Below are 14809 nucleotides of genomic sequence, written 5' to 3'. Positions count from 1 at the left end.
CGTGTCTCAGCTCAACAGCTAGTGTTGTTCTAGGTGATTGAGATTCTTGATTCCAACTCAAAAGCTTTTATTAAAAAATACCCAGCAGTGTGCCCTTTATCACTGTCCAGATATTCTGGACGTAGCAATAAGACACGAAACAGAATTAAATGGGATACGAGAAAGAATTGAAATTATTTGCAGACAATGTGATTTGAGAGCTTAGAAACCCAAGAGAACCGAGTGAAAAAATAATATGAGAACTCGGTGGAGGTGCTGGGCTGAGCAGGACGTGGGTGCACACGGATCAATAATTTTCTTCCGTACCAGCAGCCACTGGTTGGATAACATAATGGAGTAAACAGTCCCTAGTCACAGTGGCAGCAAAGAAAGCCTCCACCAGTTCCTAGGAACTCATTTACAAGAAGAAAGTGGGCTTATTATGAAGAACTGTGCAGTCTTCCTGAGATGCCGGGGGAAACAGCAGTAGCGACGTGGGCCACGCAGGAGCACCGCTGACCTGGAGGCTCTGCCGGTTGATTCACGGGCTCCGCGCAGCCCCGCCCGCACCTCGGCGGCGTGTTCAGGTCTCCCGCGAAGGACGTGCCCAGGACTCCTGCCCTGCGTGAGGAAGCTCCCGACGGTAGCTCAGCTTCCGCCGCAGCCTGGGCGGCGCGGCCGCGCTGCGCGGTCTCCGCTGTGCAGCAGGGCTCCGCCTCCACGTGCGCGCGTCTCCCCCTCCGTCGCGTCTGTCGCGGGCTGTGGACTCGCCCCTGTGCCGCACAGGAGGGCCCTGCGTTTGTCCGCCCTGCGTATCGGGTCCCCGGCCTGGGGCTGCCCGCTCGGAACAGGCCACACAGCAGGGGCTGAGCACACGAGCCGTGAAGCTCCAGCCGCTGCTGGCGCTGCCGCCGGAGCCACCACCGCGCCCGCCCTGTCCGTGGAAAGCTGTCCCCCGTGAAACCGGTCGCTGTGCCGCCAAGGCGGGGCGGCGGCGCCCTGGGTGTGGGTCGCAGCCGCTCCCCGGGCTCCGGTGCCTCCCCACCTCGGCAGCCGCCGGTCGGCGTGTGCGCCGTGCGCCTGCTTGTGTGCTCGCTGGGTCGTGTCTCGAGTCCACGGGCGAGGGCGGTCGCGCGGCGTCTGTCCTTCCGCAAGGGCGGCCTCTAGGCCCGTCCGTGCTGCTGCGGAGGCCGTCGTCTCCTTCCCGTCGTGGCCGTGCGCCCCATCCCTGTCGCGCCTCTTCGACGGCCGTCCCGCTGTCTCCCCGGCTCGCCTGTCCGGAACGGCGCTGCGGGGAGCCGCGGGGCAGGCCTGAGTCCGTGTGTCCGCGTGCGCGCCCGGGAGCGGGGCTGCCGGGCGGTTCCGGCTTTAGTCTCTTGAAGAGCCTCCAGACTCTCCACGGCGACTGCTCCCCCTCTGCATTCTCACCCACCGCGGACGCGGGCCCCTTCCCCCCACGCTTCTTGTTCGTGGAGTTTGAGGATGGCCGTTCTGACCAGTGGAGAAACTGATTTAAACCTGGAGGGGCGGTGTGATCGGGAACAGAAGAGTCCCCAGAGGCCACTGCAGAGGGTGAGCCCGGGACAGCTCACTTCCCAAAAAGGGCCCCACGAGGATTCCTCCGGGAGAGAGGCGAGTGGGGGGCGTCCCAGGGGGGCCGAGCACCGTGTACTCTGGCGACGGGGGCTGCCACGGGCTCAGGGCATGTCCCGCTCTGCGCTGGGCAGAGGGACCCAGCCCTGCCGGCCACGGGCTTTTTGCCTGGAATCTGACGGGTGGGGTCCCGGTGGAGAAGCCTCGGCAGCTTTGGGGATTACCCAGGGGAGGCCCCGGCCCCAGCCTGGCGTCTGAACGGAGGACACTTGGCCGGGGCGGGTTGGGGTGGGGGGAGAGGTGTTCCAGGCAGAGGAAACAGCATCTTAGAGAAAGTGTGAGAAATGCAAGCTGGCCACTGCCTTGTAGATCAGAGGAAAGGTGTGGAGGGCAGGGCGGGGCCTGGTCGGCTGTGGGGTGGGGGGAGGGAGCCAGGCTTGAGTGGCCCCCCGGGCTGGGGGCAGAGTCCTGACGACCCCACTGTGCCTGCCGTGGGGTGGGGTGCGTGAGGTCTGACCCTTCTCTGAACAGCCCGAGGAGTCTGTTCCTGCTGGAGGCAAGTTGCATGGACGGATGCAGACACAGGGATGCTCAGAGAGGCAGGCGTCCGGTCTCAGGAGGGTCTGCTGTCCCCACGGGCGGGGCAGCCCAATCGAGAGCCATGCTCTCTCTCTGGTGACGCACGCACATGGACACGAGTGTCTGCGGTGACACACGAGCACACGCCTTGGCCCAGGCCAGGCTGTGGGCAGCGTCCCCTCTGGAAGTGGCAGCCTCGGGTGTGATGAGACCAGGCAGCTTCCAGGTTTGTTTTCTAAGCTCAGACTTGGTGGGGCTGGTGGACCCTCGGAGCGCGGGGCTGACACGTCTGGGGGGTTTCTTGGCATGTGCAGGGCAGCTGATGGCGGGGAGCCTGCTGGAAGGACACGGCATCTGGGGACTCGATGGCGCAGGTCGCCGGCGCAGGGACACGCGTCCTCAGATGCCCGGCCGCCTGATCCCTGGGAGCAGCCCGAGGCCACTGGGCTCTGCAGACGTGCCCAGGCTGGAACACTGCACGGACTTCTTAGACCGACTCTGCCTGGAGCTTTATTCCCCATACTAATTTAGCATGTGAGGGCTAACCGTTCACTTATAACCTCTGCTCCAAAACTGTGTCCCAAATCTTTAATACCGTTAACCGTGGCCGGCAAGTATGCTCTGATGAATGCTCGCAGCCTGGCAAGGTGAGGCAGGGCCCGCGTGTGCAGAGGTGTGACTGCATGAACGGGGAGCACAGGGGGCCCTGGCCCTTCCCCATAGCCTGAGTGCCATCCCTGCCCCCTGCCAGGCTGGGCTCGGCATCAGAAGGGCCCCTGGTTCACCACCAGCAGGAGCAGAAAAGACGATCTCCGCGTCCAGGCTCAGACTCACCAGCCCTCAGAACGAGATTCGGGTCTGACCGAAGACAGCTTCCTGGCGCCAGGGCCCTTGGGGCTGTGAGGGGAACAGGGCCCGGCAGACACCCCCACCCTCCCCTGGTGTCGGGGACACGTGTCCAAAGCACAGGCCACACCTGTGTTCCTGGAGAGGGTCTCTCGTCAGCCCCCTCCCCGGAGGCCAGCCAGCTACCCTCGCCTACGTCCTGCCAGCACCGAGCAGGAAACCATTGCAAAGTGATTTCTCCCTCCACCGATGCCGTACATCATGTTTTTTAATTTAAAAAGATGCCCAGTGGAAGCATAACAGACCGTGAAATGTGTGGGTCCCTAATTAACTCCAGAGCAGCCTGGGTGGGGGCCTGGGGCGGGGGCTGGAGTGGGGGGGGGGGGGGGAGGAGGCAGGACTCCAGCCCCCCAGCCTCCTGCTGCTCAGGCGCCTCCCCCCGGGGACTCGAACATCAGCCGGTGTGAGCAGCGCACCCGCCCTCGCTCTGGGAGGGCCTGACCCCGTGCCAACGCCTTTCCTGCCCTGAGCCCGCTTCCCCTCCATCCAGTCATGTAACGCTGACACCTGCCTCCCCGGAGATGGGAGAGGTGGGCTGGTATACAGTAGGCACTCAACACTCGCAGGACCCTAGAGGAAGTAAGAGGGCATGCTGGGCGGGTCAGGCACGCAGCGCCTCTGCGCCTGGCCCTCGCTGGCTCCATCCCTGAGGGTGGAAAGCAGGGGTGATCCCTCCACTTCACACCTCCCGGAGGACGAGGCCGCTGCCAGCTGAGGTCTGGGGCTCACCCGCCCCAACCCCGTGGCCAGGCCCTGAGGCTCCAGCCCTGCTGAGTCAGCGCCGCTGGGCCGCCTGCTGTGGGAGCCCGTGGCAGCCTCCGTGGGCACCCAGGGAGGCAGGAGGGAGGCAGGGGGCAGACGAGGGCAGGCTCTGGGTGGGTGCTGAGCTGGGACTGCCCCCCGTGGGCACACTGGGGGGCCGGCCTTCTGGAGCGCTGCCCAGGGATCCTCCCTGTCTGCAAGGCGGGCAGCTGCAAGGGACACCAGGGCGTACAGAGCACCCCACGTGGGACGCCTCCGGTCACTTTGTCCCAGCTGGCTCCGCGCTGCTTTCCTGCAGGCAGGCCGCGTGGCTGGTCTGGCTGGTCCGGGTCACGCCGTCTGCCTCGTGGTCCCCATCGCCCTTAGGTGTCCCCCACGACCCGCAGACTCTATGGCAGCGCCAGGCTGCAGAGCCCGGCAAACGTTAGCTGTTAACATGATCTGTTGGCAGAACCCTGGCATGGCAGGAGGCAGTGGGCACGTGACTCCCCGCGCCTGGCCCTCAGCCCGCGCGGCCCTCTGGAGGCACCGAGTCCTCCCCGCTCAGTCAGCGGGCTCCTTGGCCAGCCCGGGCCTCGTCTGCACCCCGTGGCCTATAAACAGGTGCTTCTGTGCCCGCGTGGCGCCCGTGACCGTGCAGATGCAGTCATAAGAAGTTTAAAAGCCTGGAACCACTGTGTTTCTTCACTTCATTAGCAGCGACCCAGGCCGGCGCTGACATGATGGAGAGAACGTGATGCCAGGCTCACGCTCGCCGTCCCCGTTGGGCCCCTCCTTGGGGACAGGGCTGGCGTTGAGGGGCTCTGGGGGCCCGGAGGGCATGGTGGCCGTGCCGTCCCCTCACTTGCAGGACCTCGGTGAGGCCTGCGGACCCAATGGCTGTGAAAGCACTCGTGCCCGGGGGCTGCGTCGCCCTGAGCACAGGACGGGCACCTCACACACGTGCTCCTGGTCCTGCTGGGACTCAGGCCAGGGTGGCCCTCGGGCGTAGGGGCACCTCCCGCCAGCCCTGTGAAACCAAAGCAGCTGGTGCTTGTGAGCTGGGCACTCCTCCCCGTCTCTCAGATGAGGAAAAGGAGCAGGTGTGCCCGCTGCTGTCCGGCCCAGTGGCTCCCCCGCGCTGGGCACTGCTCTGGGCCTGGGGCGTCATGGTGCAGACTGGACGCTTCCCTCTGGAGTTCACATCCCAGCATGGAGAGGACCTTCGTCTAGAAAATGAATCAAGAGGACAAGGAGCCTGTCAGGAGACAGTGGTGGGCAGAGAGGGAAGGGGTGATGGACAGTCAGAAGCTGGTTCAGAGCGGGGGCCGCTGGCCTGTGATGCCCCTGCCCTGAGAGGAGGAGTCTCCTCGGGCGGAGTGGCTGTGCGGGGGGGAGCTGGAGGGCAGAGGGTGCTTGGCAGGCCCTGGCAGGTCCGTGTGGGGGGCCTGGGTCTTGCTCCCCTCGGGGAAGGATGGTTGTTCTTCGGGGTGTGGATGGCAGGGTCCCTTGAGGCTCTCCGGTGCCCTGGTTGTTGGCAGGTAGAGCGTGGGTGGGGCAGTGGGCTTCATCCCAGCAAGGGAAGGGGGTGGCTGGGCCTGGGCGGTGCACAGCGGGCGTGGCGGGGAGCGAGGATTGTGGCTGGGAGCCGCGGGGGCACCTGAGGACAGAACTTGGTTTCTGCGCGAGGAGCGCTGGGGGCAGGACGCGCCCCATCGGGAGCCTGAGCTCCAAGGGGAGCAGCTGTGTCTGAGTCTGGGGCCCACGGCAGCGGGTCAGGCACGTGGAGAGAACACTGTGGTTGCTGTGGGGGGAAAGAGCACCACGGGGGCCCGTGGACCGTGGAGAGCCTCAGGGACGGTGAGGGGTCAGGGCGGGGGGGCCGCCGCGGGGGTGGTGAGGGGTCGGGGCGGGGGGGCCGCCGCGGGGGCTGAGACCTGGACTCACGGGAAGGCACCCCTCGGAGCAGCAGGCAGCCTGGAACAGTCAGGGAGGGATGGAACCGCTGATAGCCCTGGGGAGGAAGGCAGGGGAGGGGGTGTGGCCTGAGGCTGTTCAGGCCTGCTGTCTCCCTGAGGAAGGTTCTAGAACCGTGCCCAGCTGTGGTGCCAGTGCCCCGCCCCACCCAAGACCGAGCCGTCTGGTCGGGCAGCGCATGTGTAGCCCGTCCACACCGGCATGGTCTGCGGTGGCCAGGCTGGGTGGCGGGGGGCCCACGTCAGGTGCGGGGGAGCAGGGACACAGGGACCCCCAAAAGGGCGAGGGCCAGCCGAGCAGAGTGAGGCCCGCACTCCACCTGGGCCCTGAGTCAGGGGTGCAGGCGGGGGCAGGTGTCTTGGTCCCTTGGGCCTGGGCACGTGCTCCGCCATGTGGCAGCGTGGAGCGCCTGGGGTAGGGGGTGAGCAGGCACGAGGACGGCTTGGGGTGGGTCAGGGGGGCGGTATGTGGATGAACAAGGGGACCGTGAGCCCGAGGGGCGGGGCAGCTTGGGGGAACTTTCCGGACCTTCCTAGGTGGTCGGCCAGCTGTTCCCCGAGGTCCCCAGTCCTTGGGGATGGGGCCCCGTCCCGCCAGGCAGCCTGGGGTTTGGGGTGATGCTGCAGACGGTGCCCGAGGGGGGCCCCCCGGGGATGAGGCGCCTGCTGTCCAGCCCCTCGCGGGCGACCTTCACCGTGGCCCCCTCCCCTGGCACCCCCACGCCCTGCTGCCCCGATGTGAGGCGTGCAGCCCTCTGGGGTCCCTCAGAGGCCGTGGCCACGGGGGCGAGGCAGCTCTGGCGCGCCGCTGGGGGGCGGCCGCTGACACCCACACTCCCACCAGGCGCCGTCTCCCCAGCCCGGCTCCCGCTCAGCCCAGGCTCTGGGGGCGGGGGAGCTCAGGGGCTGAGGGTGGGCAGACCAGCGGAGCCCGTTGGGCCAGGCCAGTCGGTGGGCAGGACCCAGCCACGCCTCCTTGTCTCACAGGCCTCAGGGCAGGGGTGCCCGCGGGGCGAGGCTGGTCCCCAGTAGCAGGCACCAAACCAGCACAGCCCTAGACCCCCACCTGGGGCGGGAGGCAGTGCGCCCCGCCCAGCTGGACCCCAGCTGCCGGCACACCCTCGGGTGCTGGAGCGAGGCACACAGGCCCATGCACACGCAGGTCCCAGCGTGTGTGTGCGTGCACACGGCCAGATGCGCACCTGGGTGTGCCGAGGCTGGGAAGCCCCTCCCCCGCCCGCTGAGATAAGGATTCTTTAGGCCTGTAATCCTCCTTAACTTGACTTTGGGTTATTTTGAGCAAGAGATTAAAGGTGATTATGATCAGGCTGCACCTCCTAGCTGGGCTCCACGCATGCCTGGCGGAGGCCGCCTGGTGTTCCCGCCTACACCTGCTGCCCCGAGGGCTTGCAGCCCTGGGCACAGGCCTGGCTGCTTGCCCACTCTGGGCAGTAGAGCGACCCCGGTCTCAGCACAAGGACGATGGGGCAGGTGCTGGGCAGCGGCGATGGCCCCAGGATGCCCCAGGGGGTGTAGATTTCACGTGAGGAGACGACCACACGAGGACCCTGGGGCTGCTCCCCAAGGGGAGGGGTCCAAGCAAGCCCCAGGTCTCCCCTCTCCGAGCCGCTTCTGGTCTGGCCCAGAGAGGCCCCGAGCTTTCTTGGGGGTTGTACGGCAGCGCTGGGCCAAGCCAGGACCTTCTCCTGCCCCCACACCTGCTGACCCTTCCCCTTGCTTTAAATCAGGAAGACTCTCCCGCAGGAGCGAGGTCAGAACTGTTCTTGATGAAGTTTCTAAAGGGGGAGAAATCCATTGCACATCATTATTTTTTTCTCCTAATTTAAACCGCCTCAGTGCAGACTAGTTGCAATATCAGTGAAATACAGTCAGCTGGCTGCCTGCCAGGCCACAGAGCGGTTACAAGGCCGCTGTAAATCCAAACTGTAACAAGCAACACACCCCCATCCTTCCGTCCTGCGGGAGAAATATGCGGGGGAGAGGGGAGAGCCCCGCAGACGGCCGTGGGGTCCCGGGGAGCAGGACCAACCCAGAGGCCACCTGGCCACATCTCCGCACACTCGCGGGCTCAGTGGGGCGGGGCTGTGTGTGATCGGGGGTCCCTGCTCTAGAGAAGCTCAGGGTTTGGGGGGAGCAGACAGCAAGGCGCTCGTTCACAGCCAAGACCCAGGGTTGGGTGGGGTTGGCCGGGGGGGAGTCGGGGCCACAGGCGGTGTCCGCAGCTGAGCCGGGGGACATCATCCTCCCAGTCCTTACTGCTGGGCCCCGCTCGGTGCTAACAACCTCGGGGTCCACAGCTCGTTGGAGGAATCAGGCCCGGAGTTGAGAAGAGCTCAGGAGGGCTTCCCTCCACCCCAGCTCAGGACCCAGGGTGGGGCTCAGAGCTGCCCCACCTAGGGTGCACGGAGGGGCACCTGTCACCCCCATCACCCCTGGTTGAGTGATGGCAGCCTTGACCCTGGTGTGCCCACCTATCCAGCTTGGCGCTGGATTCTCACGCGTCAAGGCTGCGGTGGACGCCTGCCCCCAGTCAGAGAACTGCCTGCTGAGCCCCCTGGACCCCCTTCCTCGTCACCGACACCCCGGACATGCCTCCACGTCCCACGGGCTGGGTGCAAGCCTGCTCCAGACCCGAGCTCACGGGGAGGCCTGCTGACCCGTCTCCCCTTTCGTCTCCTGCAGGACTGGCTGGACCGATGGGGAAGCAGGCGGAGGCCCCGGCCGGACACGGGTGGATGGAGCGAGGCGGCCGGCCGTGAGGGCGGTGCTCCCCTCACAGCACGCGGGTTGTGCGGCCATGCGCCTGGGACGCCGCTGAGCAGGCAGGCGCCCTCCCCTCCCACCGCCCAGGCCCCCACCCCGCACCCTGGGCAGGCTGAGCGGGCAGCCCCGCGGGCGGGTCCTGATGGCTGGGTGCGGGCGGGGGGCGCCGTGGGTGTGGGTGTGCGTGGCGGCCGCCCTGCTGCACGCGGGCGGGCTGGTGCGCGGCGACTGCTGGCTCATCGAGGGCGACAAGGGCTTCGTGTGGCTGGCCATCTGCAGCCAGAACCAGCCGCCCTACGAGGCCATCCCGCAGCAGATCAACAGCACCATCGTGGACCTGCGGCTCAACGAAAACCGCATCCGCAGCGTGCAGTACGCGGCGCTGAGCCGCTTCGGCAACCTCACGTACCTCAACCTCACCAAGAACGAGATCGGCTACATCGAGGACGGCGCCTTCTCGGGCCAGTTCAACCTGCAGGTGCTGCAGCTCGGCTACAACCGGCTGCGCAACCTGACGGAGGGCGTGCTGCGCGGCCTGGGCAAGCTCGAGTACCTGTACCTGCAGGCCAACCTCATCGAGGCGGTGGCGCCCGGCGCCTTCTGGGAGTGCCCCAACATCGTCAACGTGGACCTGTCCATGAACCGCATCCAGCGGCTGCACAGCGCCACCTTCGCGGGCCTGGCGCGGCTCTCGGTGTGCGAGCTCTACAGCAACCCGTTCTACTGCTCCTGCGAGCTGCTGGGCTTCCTGCGCTGGCTGGCGGCCTTCGCCAACGCCACGCAGGCCCATGACCGCGTGCAGTGCGAGTCCCCGCCGCTCTACTCCGGCTACTTCCTGCTGGGCCAGGGCCGCCACGGGCAGCGCAGCATCCTGGGCAAGCTGCAGTCCGTGTGCACTGACGGCCCGTACGCGGTGGAGACGCGCCCGGTGCCCGGCCGCCCCCCGCCCGGCCGCTCGCCCCCGCCGCCCCCCGCGCTGCCCGCGGAGCCCAGCGAGGCCCCCTGTGCCGACGATGAGTGCTTCTCCGGCGACGGCACCACGCCGCTGGTGGCCCTGCCCACGCTGGCCCCGCAGGCCGAGGCCCGCCCGCTCATCAAGGTCAAGCAGCTGACGCAGAACTCGGCCACCATCACAGTGCAGCTGCCCAGCCCGTTCACCCGCATGTACACGCTGGAGCACTTCAACAACAGCAAATCGTCCACCGTGTCCAGGCTGACCCGGGCCCAGGAGGAGATCCGCCTGACCAACCTGTACGCGCTCACCAACTACACGTACTGCGTGGTGTCCAGCAGCTCGGGCCTGCACCACAACCACACCTGCCTCACCATCTGCCTGCCGCAGCCACCCAGCCCGCCAGGCCCCGTGCCCAGCCCCTCCGCGGCCACGCACCACATCATGACCGTCCTGGGCTGCCTCTTCGGCATGGTGGTGGTGCTGGGCGCTGTCTACTATTGCCTGCGGCGGCGGCGGCGGCGGGAGGGCAAGCAGAAGCAGGCGGCGGCGGCGGCCGGCAGCCTGAAGAAGACCATCATCGAGCTCAAGTACGGGCCCGAGCTGGAGGCGCCCGGCCTGGCCCCGCTGTCCCAGGGCCCGCTGCTGGGCCCCGAGGCGGTGACCCGCATCCCATACCTGCCCGCCGCCCCCGGGGAGGTGGAGCAGTACCAGCTGGCGGAGGGCAGCGGGACGCCCAAGGGCAGCAAGGGCAGCTACATGGAGGTGCGCACGGCAGAGCAGGCAGAGCGCAGGGACGAGGAGCCGGGCCGGCCGGCCCCGGACAGCCAGAGCTCGGTGGCCGAGATCTCCACCATCGCCAAGGAGGTGGACAAGGTCAACCAGATCATCAGCAGCTGCATCGGCGCCCTCAAGGCCGAGTCCGCCTCCTTCCAGGGCGGCAAGCCGGCGGCTGTGTCCACAGGCGAGCCGCCGGCCGGCAAGCGCGGCTTCCTGGCGCCCGCCTACCAGGACGCCTGCGGTCTGCAGCGGCACCACAGCCTGGAGGCCGCCCCTGGCGCTCCGCGGGCCAGCTCCTCGTCCAGCGGCTCCGCCCGCAGCCCGCGGCCCTTCCGCGCCGAGCCCCCTGCGCTGCACGAGGCCAAGTACATCGAGAAGGGGTCGCCCGCGGCGGAGGCCATCCTCACGGTGACGCCGGCGGCTGCCGTGCTGCGGGCCGAGCCCGAGAAGGGCCGGCAGTACGCGGAGCACCGACACTCGTACCCCGGGCCCCACCCCGCCGAGCCCCCCGCGCCGCCCGCGCCGCCCGAGAGCCTGGGCGGCCGCAAGGCCTCCATCCTGGAGCCGCTGACGCGGCCGCGGCCCCGCGACCTGGCCTACGCGCCGCTGTCCCCGCAGTACCGCCACCTGAGCTACGCCTCCAGCCCCGAGTACGCCTGCCGCGCCTCCCGCAGCCTCTGGGGCCGCTTCAGACTGAGCCGCCGGCGGCGCCGGGACGCCGGGGAGTGCGTGGCGGCCGGGCACGCGCTGCGCAGGAAGGTGCAGTTCGCCAAGGACGAGGACCTGCACGACATTCTGGACTACTGGAAGGGCGTGTCCGCGCAGCACAAGTCCTGAGCCGGGCCGCGCCCGGGGCCCCAGAGGCCATGAGGCCGCTGCACCGTCTGTAACCCAGAGACTCACGGCGCGCGCACGCGCTCACGCACACACACACACACACACACACACACACAAACACACACCGCAACTGCTGAAGCCCTGGGCTTGGCAGGCGAAGTGGGGAGGGGGCGCCGGCAGGCCGAACGGGAGGGGCGCGTGGCTGAGCGCGTGCACCTGCCGAGACATTCTCACTGGTGTGAGGGGCCCGTCCACACACGCGCGCGCACACACACACGCGCGCGCGCACACATGCACACACATACACAGAGACCGCAACTGCTGAAGCCCTGGGCTTTGCGGGCAAAGTAGGGAGGGGGCGCCGGCAGGCCGGACGGGAGGGGCGCGTGGCTGAGCGCGTGCACCTGCTGAGACATTCTCACTGGTGTGAGGGGCCCGTCCACACACGCGCGCACACAGACACGCGCGCGCGCACATGCACACACATAGAGACCGCAACTGCTGAAGCCCTGGGCTTTGCGGGCAAAGTAGGGAGGGGGCGCCGGCAGGCCGAGCGGGAGAGGCGCGTGGCTGAGCGCGTGCACCTGCTGAGACATTCTCACCGGTGTGAGGGGCCCGACCACATACGCGCGCGCGCGCACACACACACACACACGCGCGAGCGCACACACACACAGGACTTCCGAAAACTGTGTCTTAGGGATGGGGGGCGGGGGAGGGGATTTTTTCATTATCTTTTGATTCTTCTCTGCCTTCTTTCTTTTTTTTAAAAAGTTCTCTTTAAAAGATAAAAAACGCTCGACGTGGGGGGTGTGGCCGCCTGGCCCCCGCACGACTCCTCCGTCTGTGGCTTTCTGTGGATTCTCTTTAGTCCGTCTCTTCGTCACCGCCACTGGAGAGGGGCAGAGCCAACGCAGGCGGCCAGGTGGTCTCTGGGAGGGTCCCGGAGCCCCTGGGCCTGGGGGACGGGGAGGGCTGTGCCTGCAGACGGCCGGGGGTGGCGGGGCCGGGAGTGTGCGTTCCAGCCCTGCCCCCATTGTGCACTGTCCTCCCTTGTATAGAGAAATATTTCTATATTTGCAATGTTTGCTGTAAAATGAGAAAGGGAAAAAAAAAGACTATGTCTACTTAAAAATAATTCTGCAAAGGAAAAAATTCCCAACACTGGTTTGCAGTCGTTTTTCCTTTGGGACTTGGGGCAGGGGGTGTGGTGTGAGTGACCTTGGGTTTGGGGCAGGTTGAGGCCCTTGGGAGATGGGGAAGCCAACCCTGGGCTGGGGAGTGGCTTTGAGAGGCGGCGTGGATGGAGCTGGGCACAAGTGGGTAGGTGTGTGCCTGACCCTGCATATAGCTGGCAGGGTTCCGTGGGAGTGGGGTGAGCTGGGGAAGGCCAGGGCCCCTCCAACCGCTGGAGACCCAGCTGCAGGGTGTGAGCCAGGAGATCCGGATATCGCAGGTCCCTGGGCCCCTGAGCTGACCCCTTGGCCGTGCAGCCCTGAGGACCTGCCTCAGTCCCCCAGCTGTGGCCCCGAATCTGGCGGGAGAGATGTGAGCATGTTTACGAACACCAGACTCTTCAAAGTCTCTGCGGAAGCCTGGACCCCAGCCTCCAGCTGGCACCAGGGCTGCCTGCTGCCAAGGTGCCCCTGGGAGCCAGAGCAAGGCTTGGAGGACAAGACGCCGTCTGGGAGCCTTGTGCACAGCTGGCCGCGTGGGGGGCCCTGCGCCCACCCCCATCCTCGGTCCACGGTGGGGGTGGAGCCCTCAGGGACAGCTGACCCCCCTTCGGGGCGCCGAGCCTTCCAGCCTCCTTTCCCTGCCGGGGTCTCGGCCTGGCCCTCTTCCTGGGCCTGCCCCGCCCCTGCGTCCAGGGCGGACCCACTCACTCTTTCTGACACAGACGCCTGAGCATGGAGGTGATGGGAGCCTCAGCGATGCCAGGCGAGGAGCGGGGGGCGGGCGCAGTCTCGGTCGGCCACGCTGCACGCCCCCTGGGGACAGGCCGCCCACTGCCCTCCTCCGTGTGTCTCCCTTGGGGCACCCCGCAGCAGTCGGTGGCTCGCTCAGGGCCCAGCGCTGGGACAGGGCTGGTCTGTCCGTCCTGGCCTCTGCACCCAGGTGACCTCATGAGGTCCTGCCCGTGGGGCCTCCTCACGGCCCCCTCAACGAGCCCCTCCGAGTGAGCCCCCTCTGAGGACACCATCCCCTTGCTTGACCAGATGGGCCCCAGGCTCCCTGGCTCTGGGCAGCTCCTCGCCGTGTCATGGGGTCCGGGAGGACAGTGCAAGGAACCCAGAGACATGGGTGGGCTGGAGACCACGAGGCTGTGCCCAGAGTGGCCGGGGCAGGGGTGGGGGGCCTTGTCCAAGGTCACATAGTGAGGGGTGCCCGTCCTGGTCAGACACAGGGCTAGGCCTCCCAGCCTGCTGTTCCCTGCCGCTGCGGACTGTTAACAGGGCATCCGACCGCCACAACAGAGGTGCCTGCCCTGGGGAGAGGGCAGCTGCCTGGCTGGGCCAGGCCTGGGGGACACGTGGGCCCTGGGAGCACCGCCTCGAGCAGGGATCCCTGGGGAGCAGCGAGGACCTCGAGGGATGAGGGGCGGGCGGGGCTGCGCCCCGAGGAGGACACCTGTCAGAGCGCAGACCCTCCCGGGAACACCACAGGCGGACAGATGCGGCTCCAGCTGCCTGACCCCGGGCCAGTCCCAGGGCACAGCCACACGCCACTGCGGCCCTGCTCGAAGGCAGGCACACAGGATACACCCACTCACTGAGCGCCACCTGTGTGCAGGGCTCTGTGCCGAGCCCAGCAGGGGCCCTGACCTTGCTTCCCCACGGCCCCTCCAGAGAGGCTCACTTAAAGCTGGCAGGTGACCCAGCTCTGGGTGGCACAGGGTCCAGGTGGCCCAGGGGAGGGTGAACACTTCTGCCTGGGAAGAGTCTGGAAGGCTTCCTGGAAGAGGAGGTGTCTGGTCTGGAAAGAGGTGGTCGTAGTGAGGAAGGAAGGTGGAGGCTACAAGGTGGACAGAGGCCAGCAGCCTGCAGGCTTGGAGCGCAGGGCGAGCGGCCGCCTGAGGGGTCCTGGCCTGCCAGGCCCCCTGCGCTCCTGGCATGCCGGGGGTCTGCCTTCCTCACCGCACTCGACCCCCGGCACTTAGATGCAGAGGTTACGTCCGTCACCTGCCGGCCTGACCACGCCACGTAACCAGCCACCAGCACACACGCAGTTGCTCACACGACGAGCTGATCCGGGTCAGCCTGGCCCCGAGACTGGGGAGGCTGGTGGGGACGGTGGGGAGTTCTAGGGGGACCGAGCTCTGGTCCGCACGACTCTCGTCCTCCACAAGCCAGCCCTGGTGACGGCCTAGACAGCTCGCCTCCGGCGCTCAGAGGGAGTCACGTGGCCGGACTCAGAGTCGGTGCGCACAGGCCAGCCTGTGCACAGGGGCGGAGGGCCAGGAGAACTAGAACCGTCTGAGAACAGGGGCTGAACGCAGGGCCAAGCCCAGCGTGCCCTCCCTCCAGGGCTCACGGCAGTGAGCGGAAAGCCCAAGACCACGGTCCTGGGCACGCCGTGTGCGGTTACAGAGCCCCAGACATCCCGGGGACGCGAGCAAACCTGCCCCCACCAACCGCCAGTCACCATCCCAACAGGGACGAGGCGGTGTCCCATCAGAGTG

The 14809-nt window shown here is 67.2% G+C and overlaps 2 protein-coding genes across 3 annotated transcripts in view; one reads left to right on the top strand and one right to left on the bottom strand.

Annotated features, from left to right (window-relative positions):
* The window catches only part of ELFN1 (extracellular leucine rich repeat and fibronectin type III domain containing 1), a 61991-nt gene extending 49702 nt beyond the window's left edge, over window positions 1–12289 (top strand). For both annotated transcript variants that reach the window (XM_027961243.3, XM_042240602.2), the window contains exon 2: window positions 8478–12289. In XM_027961243.3, coding sequence (XP_027817044.1) covers window positions 8701–11127 — 2427 coding nt within the window. In that variant the 5' untranslated portion in view covers window positions 8478–8700 and the 3' untranslated portion in view covers window positions 11128–12289. The remainder of the gene's footprint in view (window positions 1–8477) is intronic.
* The window catches only part of MAD1L1 (mitotic arrest deficient 1 like 1), a 293088-nt gene continuing 282869 nt past the window's right edge, over window positions 4591–14809 (bottom strand). The window contains exon 18 of the mRNA XM_042240604.2: window positions 4591–5027. Within this exon, the coding sequence (XP_042096538.1) occupies window positions 4881–5027 (147 nt within the window). The 3' untranslated portion in view covers window positions 4591–4880. The remainder of the gene's footprint in view (window positions 5028–14809) is intronic.

Source organism: Ovis aries, chromosome 24 (assembly GCF_016772045.2).
Source record: "Ovis aries strain OAR_USU_Benz2616 breed Rambouillet chromosome 24, ARS-UI_Ramb_v3.0, whole genome shotgun sequence".
NCBI lineage: Eukaryota > Metazoa > Chordata > Mammalia > Artiodactyla > Bovidae > Ovis > Ovis aries.
Note: the sequence above shows the minus strand (reverse complement) of the source record. Positions and strands in the feature narration are given on the sequence as shown.